General features: G+C 40.2%; 1 protein-coding gene across 9 annotated transcripts in view; it reads left to right on the forward strand.

Moving 5' to 3' along the window:
- Nucleotides 1–21772, forward strand: part of ARNT (aryl hydrocarbon receptor nuclear translocator) — a 138126-nt gene extending 116354 nt beyond the window's left edge. For 7 of the 9 annotated variants that reach the window (XM_077156109.1, XM_077156108.1, XM_077156106.1 and 4 more), the window contains 5 exons: nucleotides 61–163; nucleotides 543–690; nucleotides 16717–16879; nucleotides 17317–17483; nucleotides 18229–21772. In XM_077156109.1, coding sequence (XP_077012224.1) covers nucleotides 61–163; nucleotides 543–690; nucleotides 16717–16879; nucleotides 17317–17483; nucleotides 18229–18318 — 671 coding nt within the window. In that variant the 3' untranslated portion in view covers nucleotides 18319–21772. The remainder of the gene's footprint in view (nucleotides 1–60; nucleotides 164–542; nucleotides 691–16716; nucleotides 16880–17316; nucleotides 17484–18228) is intronic. The other 2 variants (XM_077156107.1, XM_077156114.1) reach the window with 1 other exon arrangement.
- Nucleotides 21773–21857: the final 85 nt, after the last annotated feature.

Raw genomic sequence — 21857 nt, forward strand, 5'->3', positions numbered from 1 at the left:
TGAGAACTAATGTACTGCAGCCCCTTGACTGGCCCTCCCCCGACTCCTTTTGGTCCACAGATCAGAGTAAAGGCATCTCCTCCAGCACTGTCACTGCCACCCAACAGCTATTCTCCCAGGGCAACACATTCCCTCCTACCCCTCGGTCGGCAGAGAATTTCAGGTGAGCCCCATATGTGTGTGCTGCTTTACAAGGCCCTGAGGGGTTCAGTTGCTGAAACCAAGTTGTATTCTTCCCTAGCTTTCTCTAATTATTTCAGACAAAGCAGTGTGGACTTGGAGGACCTAGGGTGAGGCAAGCTGCTTTTCTTCTTCCTTGTTCTTTGCCCTTGCTCTGTTGCCATGTTCTAGGTACCATCTTTGTGTGTCCTGGTCAGTGTGTGATTGTCAGTCTTTATCTTTTCCAAATTCTTTTATCACATTTTCCTTTATCCCAGGGAAGTCAAGAGTATCTAGGAAAACCACTAGATTGTCCTTGATTCCTGGTTTCTGTGATAAATCCAACCTTTTAATCACTTACCTCACTGTTTGTTCACTCCTAGGAATAGTGGCTTGGCCCCTCCTGTAACCATTGTCCAGCCATCAGCTTCTGCAGGGCAAATCTTGGCCCAGATTTCCCGCCACTCTAACTCCACCCAGGGAGCAGCCCCAACCTGGACTGCTAGCACCCGTCCAGGCTTCTCTGCCCAGGTAAAGCTTCTTATGCGGCTGTTCCCTGTGTATCGTTTTTCTTTTCATATGTAAAATTATTGTTAATCTTAGAGACCTTTCCCTTAATACCCCACTACCACCTTCCAATTTGTTGGGAACAGCTAGGTATTTAAAAACCATAGATAATCCAAAAATCTCATTGGGGTCTGTGGTTTTAACATATTTACTTTAAGTCAGAATTGCCACATAGGATTGCTTCAACAGATTTGATTTTCAGATTTGTTTACCCTTGGAATAAATTTAAAATCTAAAAAGTTTCCATTTTGGTTAGGATTACAAAATACAGGAACAAAGGAGGCAATTAATTACTAATTTACATGCAGTGATTTCTATTTACCAAAAAAAATGTATTGAGAAGTCCTTACAGTGTATAATATATATATATTTAATTCTAAAACTAATATTCTTTCATATATTAAAATATATTTATATTGTGTAAGTGATAGTTTAAGTAAAAAAGTCAGAACCAAAAGCAGATTCCAGAATTGTTAAATGCAATATGATCTCAATTGTGTAAATATGCATGGGAAAATAAAAACTGGAAGAAACTATGCAAAAATTTTAACCATGAGTCTCTACTGGTGGAATGATTCTTATTTTCCTTTGCTTTCCAAATATTCCACAGTGCATATGCATATACATTCCTCTTATGATTAGAAAAGAATACCAAATTAAAGAAAATCGTTAGGAACAAAGTAATGCTGTAGAGACTGAATAATAAAATGATGCAAAGTATTTTTTCTCTATATATAATATATGTATTATTTCAACACAATTTTATTCATGCTCCATACAGTCCATCAAAAGTATAGAATCAGTGGCTCTCAGTATAATCTCAAAAGCTGTGCTTACATCGCCATAGTCAATTTTAGAACATTTTCATAGCTCCAAAAAGAAAAACTCCATGTCCCAGTACTCTTCTATTACTATTGCTTAACTTTGGTACAGTACTTTTGTTAAAATTGATGGAAGGAAAAAAAAATTGATGGAAGGATATTAAGATATTACTGATAACTATAGTCCATAATTTGTTTTAGGTGCATTTTTCCTCATATACTACCTTATTATTAATACCTTGTAGTTGTGACATGAATTTGTTCTAATTTATGGAAGAGCATTTTTGTATTTGTGCTATTAACCACTGTCATGGTTAGGGACAGGTGTCAACTTGGCCAAGTTGTGGTACCTGTTCATCTGATTGGGCAAGCGCTGGCCTGTCTGTTGCAATGAGGACATTTCATAGGATTAGGTCATGATCACGTCAGCTACATCCACAGCTGATTCCATTTGTAATCAGCCAAAGGGGAGTGTCTTCTGCAATTAGTGATGCTAAATCCAATCATGGGAAGCCTTTTAAGGAGGACTCAGAGGAGACAGGTTCCATTCCTGCTTTGGCTGGTGAGCCTCTCCTGTGGAGTTCATCCAGGCCATCCATTGGAGTCATCGGCTTTGCAGCCTGCCCTGTGGATTTTGGACTCTGCGTTCCTACGGTCACGTGAGACACTTTCATAAATTTTATATTTGCAAGTGTTCCCTGTTGATTCTGTTTCTCTAGAGAACCCTAACTAATACATCTTGGTACCAGGAGTGGTTCTTAAGGAACAGAATCTTAAAAATGGGTTTTTATGAATGGTTTTCTACTCTGACTGGGCTCAGAGACACTAAGGACTCTGATTCTTGTAATCAGAATGACACTCCCAATCCATGGACTGAGTTGGCAAAGGAGATAGTCAAAATATCATCTTTCGATTCTCCTAATGCTTCGCTTGTACGAAGCCAGACTCTGGGGGATAATGTTTTTGACACCTTTACAGAGTTTTGTAGAAATAAGAGTTATAGAGATGTTGGTTGGTTGTTGTTAGATACACTGTCTACATTAAAGGGTGAAAGGGATAGGCTTAAGGCTTCAAACAAGAAGCTTAAGTGCCGTCTGAAAGATGTAGAGGTTTCTATGAGTATCCTGAAGGAAAATTTTATTTCCTGTAGCCGTAGACTTGAGATCTCTGAAAATCAGACTCAGAATCTTATTGTTAGAGTAGCGACTTTACAACGTAAACTGAAATCTCAGTCTTGCATGGTGTCTGCCGTTAAAGTGAGGGCATTGATTGGAAAGGAGTGGGACCCTGAAAAATGGGATGGTGACATATGGATTGATAATGATGTTGGGGGTGAGGTTGAAACCCTAGACCATGCTGAGCCTTCTTTAGATAACCCTGTAATAGTCTGCCCTGAGGACATAGCCGCCCCACCTCCAGCCTGCCTTGAGGAATTGGCCACCCAACCTCCTCCTGAAGGGATTAGCCCTAGAGTTATTAATCCTGTTTCACCAGATGAAACTGCAAGTGAAAGCCCTGAAGCAAATGGCTTGGAAGATATTTCTAATTCTTTTCATGACCCACCTCCACCACCCCTCATTTGTTCTAGACCTATAACTAGACTAAAGTCCCAACAGGCCCCTAAAGGTGAGGTACAAAGTATCACACATGAGGAGGTACGTTATACTCCAAAAGAACTGTGTGAGTTTTCCAATTTATATAGACAGAAATCAGGGGAATATGTGTGGCAATGGATTTTAAGAGTGTGGGATAATGGTGGGAGGAATATAAAGCTGCATCAGGCTGAATTTATTGATATGGGCCCACTAAGCAGAGATTCTGCATTCAATGTTATAGCTAGAGCAGTTAGAAAAGGTGTTAACAGCTTGTTTGGGTGGTTGGTTGAAACATGGATCAAAAGGTGGCCAACATTACCTGAGGTTGAAATGCCAGAACTGCCCTGGTATAATGTAGATGAGGGGATCCAGAGGCTTAGAGAGATTGGGATGTTAGAGTGGATTTATCATGCAAAGCCTGCTCTTACACCCCAGGAATGTCCAGAAGATGCACCTTTTACCAGAACAGTGAGAAATAAGTTTGTGAGACTAGCACCATCATCCCTCAAGAGCTCTGTGGTTGCACTTCTCTGTAGGTCAGATATTACTGTAGGAACTGCTGTCACTGAGCTGGAATCCTTAAACACAATGGGGATGACAGGATCCCGAGTTGGCAGAAGCCAGGTGGCAGCACTTAATCACCAAAGACAGGGTAGACGCGGGTATTATAATAGACAACAAACTCAAAGGAGGCATCAAAATTATATGACACGCAGAGATTTGTGGCATTGGCTAGTAAATCATGGGGTGCCTAGAAATACAATAGAAGGGCAGCCTACTAAATTCTTGTTGGAGCTGTATAAACAAAAGAGTTCTAGGTCAAGGGAACAGAAGTCTAACCTGAATTACAAAAACACAGAGTCACGGCCCCTTAATCAATTTCCAGACTTGAAACAGTTTACAGACCCTGAGCCCCTTGAATGAAGGGGAGGCTAGGTCCCTATGGGGAAGAAACCTGTTACACTGCCACAAATTTATACTGTTGACCTTCCTCTAAGTCTTCCCCAAGGAGACCGACGGCCTTTTACCAGGGTAACTGTGCACTGGGGAAAAGGAAATGATCAGATATTTCGGGGATTATTAGACACTGGTTCAGAAGTGACATTAATTCCAGGGGACCCAAAACGTCACTCTGGACCACCAGTCAGAGTGGGGGCTTATGGAGGCCAGGTGATCAATGGCGTTTTAGCTCAGGTCCGTCTCACAGTGGGTCCAGTGGGCCCCCGGACCCATCCTGTAGTTATTTCCCCAGTTCCGGAATGTATAATTGGCATAGACATACTGAGCAACTGGCAGAATCCCCACGTTGGTTCTCTAACTCGTGCAGTGAGGGCTATTATGGTGGGAAAGGCCAAGTGGAAGCCACTAGAACTGCCCCTACCAAGCAAAATAGTAAATCAAAAGCAATACCGTATTCCTTTAGTCTAGTTATAGGTCTAGAACAAATGAGGGGTGGTGGAGGTGGGTCATGAAAAGAATTAGAAAAATCTTCCAAGCCATTTGCTTCAGGGCTTTCACTTGCAGAGATTACTGCCACTCTTAAGGACTTGAAAGATGCAGGGGTGGTGATTCCCACCACATCCCCGTTCAACTCTCCTATTTGGCCTGTGCAGAAAACAGATGGGTCTTGGAGAATGACAGTGGATTATCGTAAACTCAACCAGGTGGTAACTCCAATTGCAGCTGCTGTTCCAGATGTAGTATCATTGCTTGAGCAAATCAATACATCCCCTGGTACCTGGTATGCAGCTATTGATCTGGCAAATGCTTTTTTCTCAATAGCTATTAGTAAGGACCACCAGAAACAGTTTGCTTTCAGCTGGCAAGGTCAGCAATATACTTTCACTGTCCTACCTCAGGGGTATATCAACTCTCCAGCCCTATGTCATAATCTTGTTCGCAGAGACCTTGATCGTTTCTCCCTCCCACAAGACATCACACTGGTCCATTATATTGATGATATCATGTTGATTGGACCTAGTGAGCAAGAAGTAGCAACTACTCTAGATTTACTGGTAAGGCATTTGCGTGTCTGAGGATGGGAGATAAATCCAACAAAAATACAGGGGCCTTCCACCTCAGTAAAATTTCTAGGTGTCCAGTGGTGTGGGGCATGTCAAGATATCCCTTCTAAGGTGAAGGATAAATTGCTGCATCTGGCCCCTCCCACAACCAAAAAAGAGGCACAACGCCTAGTGGGTCTTTTTGGATTTTGGCGACAACATATTCCTCATTTGGGTGTGCTACTCCGGCCCATTTATTGAGTGACCAGAAAAGCTGCTAATTTTGAGTGGGGACCTGAACAAGAGGAGGCTCTGCGACAGGTCCAGGCTGCTGTGCAAGCTGCTCTGCCACTTGGGCCATATGATCCAGCAGATCCAATGGTGCTGGAAGTGTCAGTGGCAAATAGAGATGCTGTCTGGAGCCTTTGGCAGGCCCCTATAGGAGAATCACAACGCAGACCCTTAGGATTTTGGAGCAAAGCCTTACCATCTGCTGCAGATAACTACTCTCCTTTTGAGAAACAGCTTTTGGCCTGCTACTGGGCTTAGTAGAGACTGAACGCTTAACGATGGGCCACCAAGTTACCATGAGACCTGAGTTGCCTATCATGAGTTGGGTGTTGTCTGACCCACCAAGCCATAAAGTTGGGCGTGCACAGCAGCACTGTATGGTAAGGTGGAAATGGTATATACGAGATAGAGCCAGAGCAGGTCCTGAAGGCACAAGTAAGTTACATGAAGAAGTGGCACAAATGCCCATGGTTTCCACTCCTCCTGCCACATTACCTTCTCTTTCCCAGACCAGAGCTATGGCCTCTTGGGGAGTTCCTTACAGTGAATTGACTGAGGAAGAGAAAACTCGGGCCTGGTTTACAGATGGTTCAGCACGATATGCAGGTACCACCCGAAAGTGGTCAGCTGCAGCATTACAACCCCTTTCTGGGGTGTCCTTGAAGGATAGTGGTGAGGGGAAATCCTCCCAGTGGGCAGAACTTCGAGCAGTGCACCTGGTTGTTCATTTTGCTTGGAAGGAAAACTGGCCAGAGGTGCGTTTGTATACTGACTCATGGGCTGTTGCTAATGGTTTGGCTGGATGGTCAGGGACTTGGAAAGACCATAATTGGAAAATTGGTGACAAAGAGGTCTGGGGAAGAAGTATGTGGATAGACCTTTCTGAGTGGGCTAAAAACATGAAGATATTTGTGTCCCATGTGAATGCACACCAGAGGGTGACTTCAGCAGAGGAAGATTTTAATAATCAAGTGGATAAGATGACCCGTTCTATGGATACCAGTCAGCCTGTTTCCCCAGCAACTCCTGTTATTGCCCAATGGGCTCATGAACAAAGTGGTCATGGTGGTAGGGATGGAGGTTATGCATGGGCTCAGCAACATGGACTTCCACTCACCAAGGCTGACCTGGCTACAGCCACTGCTGAGTGCCCAATCTGCCAGCAGCAGAGACCCACACTCAGCCCCCGGTATGGCACCATTCCCTGAGGTGACCAGCCAGCTACATGGTGGCAGGTTGATTACATTGGACCACTCCCTTCATGGAAGGGGCAGCGATTTGTTCTAACTGGAATAGACACATACTCTGGATATGGGTTTGCTTTCCCTGCACGCAATGCTTCTGCCAAAACTACTATCCGTGGGCTTACAGAATGCCTTATCCATCGTCATGGTATTCCGCATAGCATTCCTTCGGATCAAGGAACACACTTCACAGCAAATGAAGTGCGGGAATGGGCACATGCTCATGGAATTCTCTGGTCTTACCATGTTCCCCATCACCCTGAAACTGCTGGATTGATAGAACGGTGGAATGGCCTTTTGAAAACTCAATTACGGTGCCAACTAGGTGGCAAAAACTTGAAAGGCTGGGGTAATGTTCTCCAGGAAGCTGTGTATGCTCTGAATCAGCGTCCGCTGTATGGTGCTGTTTCTCCCATAGCCAGGATCCATGGGTCCAGGAACCAAGGAGTGGAAATGGGTGTGGTGCCACTCACTATTACTCCTAGTGATCCACTAGGAAAATTTTTGCTTCCTGTCCCTGCTACCCTGAGTTCTGCTGGTCTACAGGTTTTAGTTCCAAAACAGGGTGTGCTTTCTCCAGGAGAAACAACAGTGATACCACTGAACTGGAAGTTAAGATTGCCACCTGGCCACTTTGGGCTACTTATGCCTCTGGATCAACACACCAAGAAGGGGATTACATTATTGTCTGGGGTAATTGACCCTGACTATCAGAAGGAAGTAGGACTGCAACTACATGATGGAGGTAAAGAAGAGTTTTCTTGGAATATAGGAGATCCCCTGGGGCGTCTATTAGTACTACCATGCCCTGTGATTAAAATCAATGGAAAACTGCAACAACACAATCCAGGCAGGACCACTAATGGCTCTGAGACTTCAGGAATGAAGGTTTGGGTCACCCCACCAGGCAAAGAACCACAGCCAGCTGAAGTGCTTGCTGAGGGGAAAGGGAACATGGAATGGGTAGTGGAAGAAGGTAGTGATAAATATGAACTTCGACCACGTGATCAGTTACAGAAACGAGGACTGTAATGCTGTTTTGTTTGTGTTATACTATTTAAGTTGTAAGATATCAAGTTTAAGAATGAATGTTGCCCAAGGATTTGCACACTATTCTGGAGAGATTTAATGTGTTTCCAGTTATATGCAGGACAGTTGAGTATTGTCAGGTAAAAGAAAAAATGTGTGCTTATTTGTTTTCATTTGAAAATTAAGTATGGTCTAAGGTGATATATATATATATATATATGTGTGTGTGTGTGTGCCAAGTTGACAAGGGGTGGACTGTCATGGTTAGGGACAGGTGTCAACTTGGCCAAGTTGTGGTACCTGTTCATCTGATTGGGCAAGCGCTGGCCTGTCTGTTGCAATGAGGACATTTCATAGGATTAGGTCATGATCACGTCAGCTACATCCACAGCTGATTCCATTTGTAATCAGCCAAAGGGGAGTGTCTTCTGCAATTAGTGATGCTAAATCCAATCATGGGAAGCCTTTTAAGGAGGACTCAGAGGAGACAGGTTCCATTCCTGCTTTGGCTGGTGAGCCTCTCCTGTGGAGTTCATCCAGGCCATCCATTGGAGTCATCGGCTTTGCAGCCTGCCCTGTGGATTTTGGACTCTGCGTTCCTACGGTCACGTGAGACACTTTCATAAATTTTATATTTGCAAGTGTTCCCTGTTGATTCTGTTTCTCTAGAGAACCCTAACTAATACAACCACCTTCATCATCCAAAATAGAATTCACTATGTTATACAGTCCTTTGTTTCCTCTAGCTTTCCTTCTAGTGATATATACAACCCTAGACTTCCCCTTTCAACTACAATCACGTGCATGATTTAGCGCTGTTTTTTACACCCATGATAATATGTTACCACCACCTCTGTCCATTTCCAAACATATATAGTCACCCTTATTATTGCAACCAGGTGGATGAACCTTGAGGATAGTATATTGAATGAAATGTTAGAAAGAAAAAGACAAATTTTATCATGCCTCATTCATATGGACTAATCCGTATTATACAAACTTGGAGATTTAAAGTCGTGAACATGGGTTTTCAGGTTGGGGCCTATTGTAAAGGTTCCTGGATTGTAAATTCTTACAGTGGTCACATCTATTCCGGAGTTGTAACGTTTTTCCTAAGTTCTGAGATGCTGAGTTATTTGTGTATATCCTAAGCCTACTTATAATTATGCCTAAGTGTCACCTTTTGTGGCCTCTTTCTCTATGCCAACTCGGCAGGTGGACTCACTGCCCTCCCCCCTATGCAGCACATGACTCCGAGGGGTGTAAATCTCTTCTGGCAGCTTGGGACCTGTCTCCCAGCATGAGCCGGGACCCAGCATTATGGGAATGAGAAAGCCTTCTTCACCAAAAGGGGGAAGAGAGAAATGGGACAAAATAAAGTCTCAGTGACTAAGAGAATTCAAACAGTCAAGAGGTTATCCTGAAGATTATTCTTATTCATTATAGATATCCCTTTTTAGTTTTTGATGTATTAGAGTGGCTAGAGGGAAGTATCTTCTAACTGTTGAACTGTGTTCCAGTAGTCTTGATTCTTGAAGAAGACTGTATAACTATGTAGGTTTACAGTGTGGCTGTATAACTGTGAAAACCCTGTGTCTGATGCTTTGTATCCAGAGTATAGACAGATTAATAAAAAAAAAAAGATAAAAACATAAATAATAAGGGGAGATAAGGGGTAAAAATTAAGTAAATTGAAATATTATGGGTCAGTGAGAGGGAGGGATAAGGGTATGGGATACATGAGTTCTTTTTTTCTTTTTATTTCTTTTTCTGGAGTGATGTAAATGTTCTAAAAATGATCATGGTGAAGAATGCACAACTAATTGATGATATTGTAAGCCATTGATTATATAATATGTTTGGACTGTATATGTGTGTATATTTCTCAATAAAAATATATTTTTTTAATTCTGCACAAATTAAGCATCAGTTCCCCATTCTATATCCTAATTTTATCTTCTGGCAATCTGTATTCTAGATAATAATAACTCTAGGAGTTTGCTCATTATATTAGTTCATATTAGTGGGATCATATCATATTTGTCCTTTTGTGTAGCTTATTTCATTCAGTGTAATGTCCTCCAGGTAAATCCACATTGTTGCTGTATCAGGACTTCATTCCTTCTTACAGCTGAATAGTATTCCATCATATGATATACCATTTGTTTATCCATTCATCAGTTATGGGTACTTGAGTTGCTTCCATCTTTTGGCAATCATGAATAATGCCACTCTGAACACTGGTGTGCAAAAATGTCTGCTCATGTGTCCGCCTTAAGTTCTTCTCAGTACATAACAACAATATCAAGTATTACCTGATCTTATGGCAATCCTATACTTAGCTTCCTGAGGAACCACCAAATTGTCTCCCGTAGCAGCTTTATCATTTTACATTCCAACCAGCAGTGAATAAGTGTTCGTATTTCTGTACATCCTTTTGTTTTTATTTTCTGTTTGTTTAATAGTGGCCATTCTTGTAGATATGAAATAATATCTCATTGTGGTTTTGATTTGCATTTCTGTAATGGCTAATGAAGTTGAGCATCATTCCATGTGTTTTTTAGTCATTTGTGTCTCCTCTTTGGAAAAATAGCTATTCATATCTTTTGCCCATTTTTTAATTTGTTTGTTAAATTTGTTTGTATTTTTATTGTTGAATTGTAGGATTTATCATAACTGTAGTTTCTAAATATTTTCTCCCATTGAATGGGCTGCCTTATAACCTTCATGACAAAGTCCTTTGAATCGCACAAGTATTCAGTTTTGATGAGTTCCCATTCATCTTTTTTTTCTTTTGTTGCTTGTGCTTATTGTGTAAGGCCTAAGAAACCATTGTCTATCAGAAGATCTTGAAGACATGTTCAGTGTTAGGTTGTTTGTTTGTTTCTAGGAAATTGCCCATTTTATCAACATTTTATGTTGTTCATAGTATCCTCTTATGATCTGTTTTGTTTCTATGGGGTCAGTGATATTGACCCACTTCTCATGTCTGATCTTATTTATTTTCATTTTATCTTTTTATTCTTTTTCAGTCTAGCTAAGCGTTTGTCAATTTTATTGATCTTCTCAAAGAACCATCTTTTGGTTTTATTGATTCTCTCTCAATTTCATTTATTTTCACTCTAATCTTTATTTCTTCCTTTCTGCTCACTTTGGGATTAGTTTGCTGTTCTTTCTCTAATTTCTCCAGGTTTTTCAGTTAGGTATTTGATTTTAGCTCTTTTTTCCCCTTTTAATGAAGTCATATAAGGCTATAAATTTCCCTCTCAGTACTGCCTTCATCCCATAAGTTTTGATATGTTTGCTCTCATTTTTATTCATCCTGAGATATTTACTGATTTCTCTAACAATTTCTTCTTTAACCCACAGTTTAAGACTGTTGTTTAATCAGTCCATCTATAGGGAGCCCAGAATAAGAATGAGAGCCTTTAATCCTATATGGCTTAATGTAATGCATAGATACATCCTAGAGTATATTAAGCAGATAATAAAAGAGTATTGACAAAGTCTCTTGAGGGATGGGAGAAAAAATATGGAACTGCTAAACTTTACCACTGGGGAAACCCCAGATACTGTGCCAAACATCAGGGACACCCATATCAATAGGCCAAACCCTTAATCTTGTGAAGCTTATGTATGTAGTTGTTCTAGTTTGCTAGCTGCCGGAATGCAACACACCAGAGACAGATTGGCTTTTAATAAAAGGGGATTTATTTTGTTGGTTCTTCAGAGGAAAGGCAGTTAACTTTCCACTGAGGTTCTTTCTTACGTGGAAGGCACAGGATGGTCTCTGCTGGTCTTCTCTCCAGGCCCCTGGGTTCCAACAACTTTCCCCCCGGGGTAACTTCTTTCTGCATCTGCAAAGGCCTGGGCTGAGCTGCTAGTGCTGAGATGAGGAATGCTGAGCTGCTTGGCTGTGCTACATTGCGTTCTCTCATTTAAGCACCAGCCAATTAAGTCAAACGTCACTCATTGCAGCAGACACGCCTCCTAGCCGACTGCAGATGTAATTAGCAACAGATGAGATTCACGTACCATTGGCTTGTGTTCCCAGCAACAGAACTAGGTATGCTCACCTGGCCAAGTTGACAACTGAATCTAACTAACACAGTAGTGGAGAAGCTTAGGCTACCTATAGGTATGTCACCTTTGGAGGACCTCTTTTGTTGTTCAAATGTGGCCTTCCTCTCTAAGCCCAACTCTGCAAGTGAAAGCATTGCCTTCCCCCTATGTGTGGCATGACACCTAGGGATAAAAGTCTCCCTCGCGGTGTGGGAGATGACCTCAGGGATGAGCCTGGTCCTGGCACCATGGAATCAATAAGGTTATCCTGACCAAAAGGGGGAAAAGAAGTGTAACACATAAGGTATCAGTGGCTGAGAGAGTTCAAATAGAGTTGAGAGGCTATATTGGAAGTCACTCTTACGCATGCTTCAGTTAGATATTGCCACCTATCATAACTTGCCAAACCCCAACCAAAACCATTCCTGTCAACCCTAAAGAATACCTAGGGCATTATATAAGATTCTGCAAAGGTTCCATGCAATAGGGTAACTGTCCAAAACCTACAACCTCCAAATGGGTCCATGGACCAGATAAGTCCTGAAATGCAGAAAAGCCAGCCCTTCCAGAACATCGACTGGTTCCAGCTCTCTATCCCATATTATCTATAGCCCCTTCCAACATGAAAAAGTTAGAACAGGCATAGCCCAAATACCCCTAAAGAGTGGAAGAAAGATTAAAATTGATGGTGGAGTTATACAAAGAAGGTAGGGTTTAACAAATGTGAGTGCTGAATCACACTGATATTTCTCTTTGTCTCCAGTGCATTAGAGCAGCTAGAAATGAAAACCTGAAATTGCGCAATTGTAACCCATACCAAACTCTGAAATCTGTTCTACAACTAATTGTTGCAATGTACTTTAAAATTTATTGCTTTTATGTATATATATTATTTAAAGAGAAGGAGGAGTAAAACAGAGAAGATAGGATTTAACAAATGAATATGACTGCTGAATCATTATATTGATATTTCTGTTGGTCTTCAGTATCTTGGAGCAGGTAGAAGAAAAAACAAAAAATCGTGGAACTGTAACCCATACCAAATTTTAAAATCTGTTCTATAACTACTTGTCAAAATGTAATGGAAATTTAATGCTTTTTTTGTATATATTTATATTCCACAATTTTAAAAATGTTAAAAAAATGTGTTGTTTAACCTTCATATATTTGTGAATTTTCTGGTTGTCCTGCTGTTAGTGATTTCCACCTTCATTCCATTATGATCAGAGAAAGTGCTTTTAATAATTTGAGTCTTTCTAAATTTATTAAGACCTATTTTGTGACCCAACATGTAGACTATCATGGAGAATGATCCGTAAGCACTTGAGAAGAATGTATATCCTGCTCTTTTGAGGTACAGTGCTTTATATATGTTTGTTAGGCCTAGTTCATTTAACATATTTTTAGCTTCTTCGTTTCTTTATTGATCCTTTGTCCAGATGTTCTGTCTATTGATAAGAGTGGTGTGTTGAAGTCTCCAACTATTACTGCAGAGAGGTCTATTTTTCTGTTCCTTTTTACCAGTGTTTGCCTCTTGTACTTTAGGACCCCTTACTTACATGCATAGATATTTATGATTGTTATTTCTTCCTGGTGGATTGCCTCTTTTAAATATATATATTCATAAATATATATATAATATCCTTTTTTGGTTTCTGCTTGCACAGAATATCTTTTTCAAGTGTTTTGCTTTCAGCCCGTTTGTATCTTTGCATCTGAAATGAGTCTCTTATAAACAGCATATTGATGGATCTTTTTTTTTTTTTTTTTTTTGGCATGGGCAGGCTCAGGAATCGAACTTGGGTCTCCAGCTGGGCAGGTGAGAATTCTTGCCACTGAGCCACCGTTGCACCACCCTGGATCATATTTTTACATCAATTCTGCCAATCTCTGTCTTTTGATTAGGGAATTTAATCCTTAAACATTCAATGTTATTACCTAAAGGCAGTATTAAAACATTTTTATCCTTAGGCTTTTATTTGTTATATCTTATTTTCTCTCTTTTTATAAACCATTTAGTGCCTCTCTCCCCTGTGTTTCTTTTCAGATGGCAGAAATCCCTTTTGTATTTCTTGTAGGGCAGGTCTCTTGTTAATGAACTTTCAGCTTCTGTTTATCTGGGAATATTTTAAACTACCCCTCATTTTTTGAAGGACAGCTTTGCCGGATAAAGAATTTTTTGGCTGGCAGTTTTTCTCTTTTAGTATATTTATTGTGCCACTGCCTTTTTTTTTTTCTTTTTAATATTTTTATTGAGATATCTTCATGCACCATACGGTCCATCCAAAGTATACAATCAATGGCACACAATATCATCACATAGTTGTTTATTCATCACCATGATCATTTTTAGAATCCACTCCCATCTTGCCTCTGGTTTCTAAGAAGGAATCAGCATAGTCTTATTTGGCTTCCCTTGTATGTGGCGACTCACTTTTGCTGCTTTCAGAATTCTCTTTGTCTTTGGCATTTGACAGTCTTGGACTGGGTGTATTTGTATTTATTTTGTTTGGAATATGTTGTGCTTCTTGTATATGCATATTTATTTCTTTTATAAAAGAGTTGTGAAATTTTCGGCCATAATTCCTCAGATATTCTTCCTGGCCCTTTTCTTTTCTCCTTCTGGGATACGCATGATGTATTTGTTTATGTGCCTCATGTTTTCAGAAATTTACCTGAGATTCTGCTTAAATTTTTCCATTCTTTTCTCCATCTCTTCTTTTGTCTGTTTGAGTTTGGATGCTCTGTCTTATTGCTTGTGATCCTTTCTTCTGCCTCTTCAAATCTGCTATGTGCCACTCGTGTATTTTTATTTAACCTACGAAAGTTGCAGCCTGAGATTCTTTTTTTTTTTTAATTCAGTTTTATTGAAATATAGCCACATACCATACAAACCATCTGAAGTGGACAATCACTGGCTCACAGTATCAACACATAGTTGCATCTATGACCCCATGATTAATTTTTAGAACATTTTCATTATACCATAAAAGAAACAAAATAAAAACCGAAACCCAAATCCTCCTATACCCCTTATTCTTACCCCCTCACCCCCATCATTGACCCATAGTATTCGTGTAATACATTTGTTACTGTTGATGAAATAATATTAAAATATTACTGTTAACTATTGTCCATAGTTTGCAATAGGTACATTTTCCCCCATATACCCTTCTATTATTAACTCCTTGTAATAGTGTCTTACATTTATTCTGGTTCTTAAAAGAACTTTTTAATATTTATACAGTTAATCGTGAACATTATCCAACACTGGATTCACTGTGTTACATACTCCCACTTTCTGGTGATATATATGACCCTAAACTTCCCCTTTCCACCTCATTTACACACCATTCAGTGCTATTAATTATCCTCACAATTATGTGCTACCATCACCCCTGTCCATTTCCAAACATTCAAGTTCAATCTAGTTAAACATTCTGTATGTAATAAGCAATTGGTCTTATGTTAACCATAAGGCTAAAGCAATCTTTAGCCTTATTCTATCTCCTGATAGCCTATATTCTGTATTTTATGTCTACAAGTTTACATATTATAATTAGTCCATATCAGTTGAGATCATACCTATTTGTCCTTTTGTGTCTGACTTATTTTACTTAACATATAATGTAATCATGGTTCATCCATATCATCATATGCTTTAGGATTTCATTCCTTCTTACTGCTGAGTAATATTTTATTTTATGTATGCACGACATTTTGTTTATCCATTCTCTGTTGATGAACACTTGGGTTGTTTCCATCTTTTGGCAGTTGTGAATAATGCCGCTATGAACATCAGATGTCTGTTCTTGCCCTTGCTCTCAGATCTTCTGAGTATAACTTGAGTAGTGAGTGGAATGCTGGGTCATAAGGCAACTCTATACTTAGCTTCCTGAGGAACCGCCAAATTGTCCTCCACAGAGGCTGTACTATTTTACATTCTTACCAGCAGTGAAAGAGTTTTCCTATTTCTCCACATCCTCCCCAACCTTGTAGTTTCCTGTTTGTTAAATAGAGGCCATTCTAAGAGGTGTGAGATATTATCTCATTGTGGTTTTGATTTTCATTTCCCTAATAGCTTGTGAAGCTGAGCATCTTTTCATGAAAGTTTTAGCCATCTCTGTTTTCCTTTTTGGAAAACTGTCTATTCATGTCTTTTGACTATTTTTTAATTGGGTTGTTTGCCTTTTTATTGTTGAGTTGTAGGATTTCTTTATATATTTTGGATATCAAACCCTTATCAGATATGCGGCTTCCAAATATTTTCTCACATTCAGTCGCCTGCCTTTTCATCGTTTTGACAAAATCTTTTGAAGCACTTAAGTATTTGATTTTGAGGAGCTCCCATTTATCCAATCTTTCTTTCATTGTTTGTGCTGTGGGTTTAAAGTCTAAGAAATTACCACCTGTCATTAAATCTTGAAGATGTCTCCCTACATTTTCTTCTAGGAGTTTTATAATACTGGTTCTTATATTTAAATCCTTGATCGATATGGAGTTAATTTTTGTATATGGTTGGAGATACGGGTTGTAGTAGTTAGATTCAGGTGTCGACTCGACCAGGTGTTGGTACCTAGTTCTGTTGCTGTGGTCTTGAATCATTAGCATGTGAAATTCACCTATGGCTGGTTATATCTGCAGTTGGATAAGGGTAGTGCCTTCCACAATAAGTGATGTTTAACTTAATTAGCTGGAGGCTTACAAAAGAGAGGTTGGAAGAGAGCTCAGCACAGCAGAGCCCAAGCAGCTTAGCATGCCTCATCTTAGCATTTGCAGCTCAGCCCAGACATTTGGAGATGCAGAAAGGAATCACCCTGGGAAAAGCTGTTGAAACCCAAAAGAAGCCTGGAGAGAAGGCACTGAATGACAGAGGATTGACTCTGATAGGAATGCATAATGTTAATGTCCCATTTGTTTCTCCCTATCCCTATTTCTCTTTTAGCAGGTGGCTTCCCAGGCTACAGCCAAGACTCGTTCTCCCCAGTTTGGTGTGGGCACCTTTCAGACTCCATCTTCCTTCAGTCCCATGTCCCTCCCTGGTGCTCCCACTGCATCACCTGTTGCTGCTGCCTACCCTAGTCTCACCAACCGTGGACCCAACTTTGGTGAGTTGAGACAAAAAGGAGCATAACACAAAATTCGCACCAATGGAGAGAAAGGATTTAGTAGTTAAAATTGTTGTTCATCTCTGTCCTGGGGTTCATTGACCTAACTGTTGGATATGCAAATATATTCTCTGGAAGGTGACAGTCTATTTGGAATTTAAAACCAATCTACATGAAAAATACCTCCACATAATATGTCAAAAAGCATGTAAGTTACTATAATAGGGTACAGATATAATACAAATGAACAAAGACAAGGATACCCAGAGAAGAAAAGTTTAATTTGAAACTGGCTTTTGAAATAGATGCAGCATTGATTTGCAGAGAGAAGGGGAAAAGGTATCCTAGGTAAAATTAATGACTTGTGTATGCTAGTTTCTTCTCTCCAGTATAGTTAGCACATTGAAGTTATTTATTCTTCCTTGCTGTATTTCTAGTTCCTGAAACTGGACAGACTGCGGGGCAGTTCCAAACACGGACAGCAGAGGATGTGAGTGTCTGGCCACAGTGGCAGGGCCAACAGCCTCATCATCGTTCAAATTCTAGTGAGCAACATGTTCAGCAGCCATCAGGACCACAACCTGGCCAGCCTGAGGTGTTTCAGGTGAGAGGGTGAAGAGAACTTCAGAATATCAGAAACTTGGAATGAAGAGGTCATGGAGGCAAGACAGAGTAGGAAGCACCTATAGATTGAGGTTGGATAGGCGGAGGGGTGAGCAAACCAGATGAAGAACATGTAGAGATAAATGTTACTAATTGCAAAGATTGTAATCTTGGTGTGTCTGGCCTTTAACTAGACCAAAACTAGTGATTTGAATCAAGCCCTATCCAAAGATACTAAAGAAAGTTATTTTAGCCCTTTTATAAAGCCACATCGCTAATTTTTAGTAGCTCTGGAAATAAAATAGGCAGGGCCTATACAAAATAGTACTGGAAATAAAACATTGATAACAGCTTATAAAGGTATGTTTATTTAAGTCCTGAGAGGATGCAAGAATGGATGGAATAATCTTAGGCAGGACATAGGAAGCTACTTTAATGCGCATGTTGGAAGAAGACACAACATGCTTTGGTAGAAAGCAAATTGGATGAGATACTACTTATGTTTCTATAGGAGGTTATATGAAATGTGGCAAGCAGACTTTCCCCCTTTTCAAAATATCAAGGACAAGAAGAGAAGAAAAATGAGCAACTATGGGAGAAAAACAGAGAGTGGACTAGGAAAAATGCCATGATTGAAAGGAATCAGAATGTTGCAGGGAATAAAGAACATTGGAACATTGGGTGGTAGCTTGATAAATGTAAAAGATCAGGTGTGTGACTCAAACTTACTCTTTTCCTCTCATTAGGAGATGCTGTCCATGCTGGGAGAACAGAACAACAGCTACAACAATGAAGAATTTCCTGACTTAACTATGTTTCCCCCCTTTTCAGAATAGAACTGTTGGGGTGAGGATAAGAGGGTGGGGGAGAAAAATCACCATTTGTTTTTAAAAAGCAATTTTTTTCTGTGAGCAGAATAAAAGTTCCTCTTCCTTCCTTTCCCTCACCCCTAACATGTACCTCCTTTCCCTTCTGGCCTTTCCCCCTGCCCTCCTGCCTCTGAGATAACATTTATAGAAGCAAAAGAATGAATCCCTAAAACTTTTGGGACTCTTTGAAAAATTGAGGCTGGGTGAGATGTTCAGAATACCTTTCCTTATGTCTCCTAACAGGAATTTTGTGCAGAGATGATTTGTGCTAGTCATGGGGCAGGTTAGTGGAACCTGACATCCACTATTTGCTTTGGATACTATGGCTTGCTTTTGGAAAGAAATTCTGAATAGGGCGGGTGGAGGAGAGTAAAAACGTCTTCATATTTGAAACACAGTAGAGAGCATAAGCTCTTTCTGCTGCCTGTGAGCAGTTTCTCTGTAAAGAAATATGAGTGAATGAGTGAGAGAGAGAAAGAGAGAGAGAGTTCTTCTTTCTCCCTATTAGGGAGTTATGCAGAATTTGTCCCAGATTTTATCTTTGTCTTTATGTGTGTTTTTCAAAGGGTCCTAAGGAGTTAAATCTTCCAGGTTATTTTCCACTTAGTATTGCAGCCAAAGAGTATTTAAGTAAATGACTTTGCTGCACTTAATTTTGATGCCCAGCCATATGCAACTGTGAGCAAATGTCTTCTGAAATCTTCTATTGATATAGTTCGTCTCTCATCGAACATATTTAATGTTAAGGCTGGGTCATTCCTGCTTTTGGTGCTGTCACCTTATATGGAAATTTTACAGAAATAGGCTGTCAAGATAAACTCTAAAACCTAAGACTTGGCCATAAGGATAATGCTGCATTTTTCTGTCAGAATCACATATGTTGTGTGTTCTGTAGAGGTTATTTCTGCATGGAAACTCAACTTCTTGGATTAGCTGTCCCAAGGAAAATCCTCACTGCTGGGTGTAAACCAAATGGCACACCCTCTTGCAAAGTAGCCTCTTTCAGCCCATCCTCAAAGTGTCCAGATTGGCAAGAAACCAAGATTTAGGTCTTTTCTGGGCATAAAGTTCCTTCCCTCTTAACTCCCCCTCCAGTCTTGAGATTGGGAGTTGCTTTAGAGTACAGGTATAATTCCATGTGACAGATAAGTCCTACCCCAAAAGGGTCACTTAGTAATTAACTATAGCCATATACATTCAGATGCAGGTCACTACTCTTACCTTTTACCTTTCTCAGGTAACGTCATGTGTATCCTTTGTTCTTTTTAATTGGCTTTGGCCAGGATTTAAGTGCAAGACTGAAATAAGAAGATGTATTAAATGTAGCCATAGGGGACTAAGAAACAGATGGCCTTGGAGAGGCTGAGGGTTTCCCTCCCTGTTGTTTCCAATATGGTGCAAGGTAGTGGAGTGGAAAAAGGAGACAGTTTATTTTTTTATTCTATGTGCACACATACAATATACATATATATTTATATTACAGTTTAAGAAACCAAAAAGTTGAGTTTCCAATGGAATCCTTGTTTTTTTAATAATCGGCTATTTTTAATGTGATTAGGACTTTAATATTGTACAGTTATTACAGGGCTTTTGGGGAAAGGGAGGTTAGGGAGAAGATGCTCTGGGGGTTTTATTTCTGCTTTTCCTTCAGGGTTTTATTTTTGATTGTTTTGTTTTCTTGTTGGCCATTTCTGTACCGCTGGCACCTGTGCTGAGCCTTACAGTGGTAAAATAATGACATGTAGCAAAGATTTTAAAACAAAATATTCTTTCCTTTTGTAAAATTTCTTGTGTTGTGTGATCTTGATTGCGGCTTTTTATTCCAGTTCCTAAACAACAAATACCCACAACTAGACAAATCATAGCTTGAGCTCAAAACATACAAAAATAAAGCACAATGTAAGCCTGTAATTTCAGGAATCAGAAATCACAGGGTCCAGATAACTCAGCACCTCTTCCCATCGGTTGTCCTCCTGATCCTGACACATCTGAGTAAAGTCAGCAGGAACATTCTGACCAACAGGGGGATTGCCCAAGTCCACAGATGAGAGGGGGTAGTTAGAACTTGAGACCATTAGGACATATCTGGATGCCTTTTCCCAAAATGTCCTCTTCTATATTAAAAGGACTTACGGATGGGGAATTGAAGCTGCTAAGTTTAAACTGTTCAGGCCTGGATGTGACTTCCCTCTAGGATCATGTGGTTCCTTAGCAAATCTTAAAAACCATAGGCATTTAACTGTATTCCTGAGGGTTTATGCATAGTATTCAGCTTGAAACAAGCTAAATTTAGTTCCCATTGTATTATCCTTTCTATTCCCAAGATCCTCTTTTCCTCCCCCACATCTGCTTATGGAAGAAAATAGGATTTGGAGGTGTGGCTTGGGGACTGAGCTAGACTCTTATGACCTGTCACATGCCTGGATGTTGGGGAAGCATTTTGGGAAGCTCATGTGACTGGACCTGGATCAGGGATTTTAATAATTGAGACAGATAATGTTCATCGGGCATCCCACAATCTGCAAGTTTCAACAATAAAGTCATATGTTTGTCCTTCAAAGCTTATGGCATTGATTTAAGTGCTATTATAAATAACCAGGAGAGCTATTTTTAGTGACTTTTAAATGAATTTCATCTGAACTTGACTCAGTGAAACCACGTCAGGCTGGAAAAACTATTCTTCTGCCTGGAAGCAATTGTAGCATGAAAACCAGGATCGAGGCCCCAGGCCTCCAGGAACGTTCTGCAAAATTAGAGCAGGCTGAGACTAAGGGTCCGCAGTTTCGGGAAGCAAGTGATTTATTAGCTCGTGTGCATGGGGCTCAGCCAGTCACCTCGAAAGTCTGAGCCCTGAACAAAAGGCAACATTGTTTTTTATAGACACTATTACATGCTACGGATAGGGCAAGCCTAATACGGTAAATAGCAACATTAAAGGAAAGATAATTGGTCAGTTTAAGGCACAAAGCAGTGTACAGAAGCAGATGAGCTGTTAGGGGAGGGTCCCCATCCCAGGTGTCTTATTTCACTTGCCTGCAGTTTTACCCAGTCCTGAAGGTCAGGCAGGAGAGGGGAATTGGGAATTTCTACAGAAAGGCAGCCCAATTAAGGGAGAGAAAGGGGGGCCTGCTTGCTACACAATAACAATTTTTAACCAACAATCTTATAAAATACAAATGATTTTAGAGTCTATGGCTTCCCTTACATTACTCTTTTCCATCATTTTTAGTTTTTTCTTTAATCCTTGAGGTGAATATCAGACACAAATTCCAAAACTGAGCTTCGAGTTGGGGAGGTGGGCAATAACAGGACAAAAGTAGGAATATAAATAATTTCCCGATACGATATAAAAGGTATTAAAGAGAATAAAGGTGAGGAGGCCGGGGATGTGTCCTAACATTTACCCACCCAAGAGAAGAAGGTAAGCTCCAACTCAAGTACTGTGTATTGAGGTCTTTTCTGTCTGCTGCCAAGACAAGGCTTCTGAAACTAAATGCCTAGCAGAC

Source organism: Tamandua tetradactyla, chromosome 4 (assembly GCF_023851605.1).
Source record: "Tamandua tetradactyla isolate mTamTet1 chromosome 4, mTamTet1.pri, whole genome shotgun sequence".
Lineage (NCBI taxonomy): Eukaryota > Metazoa > Chordata > Mammalia > Pilosa > Myrmecophagidae > Tamandua > Tamandua tetradactyla.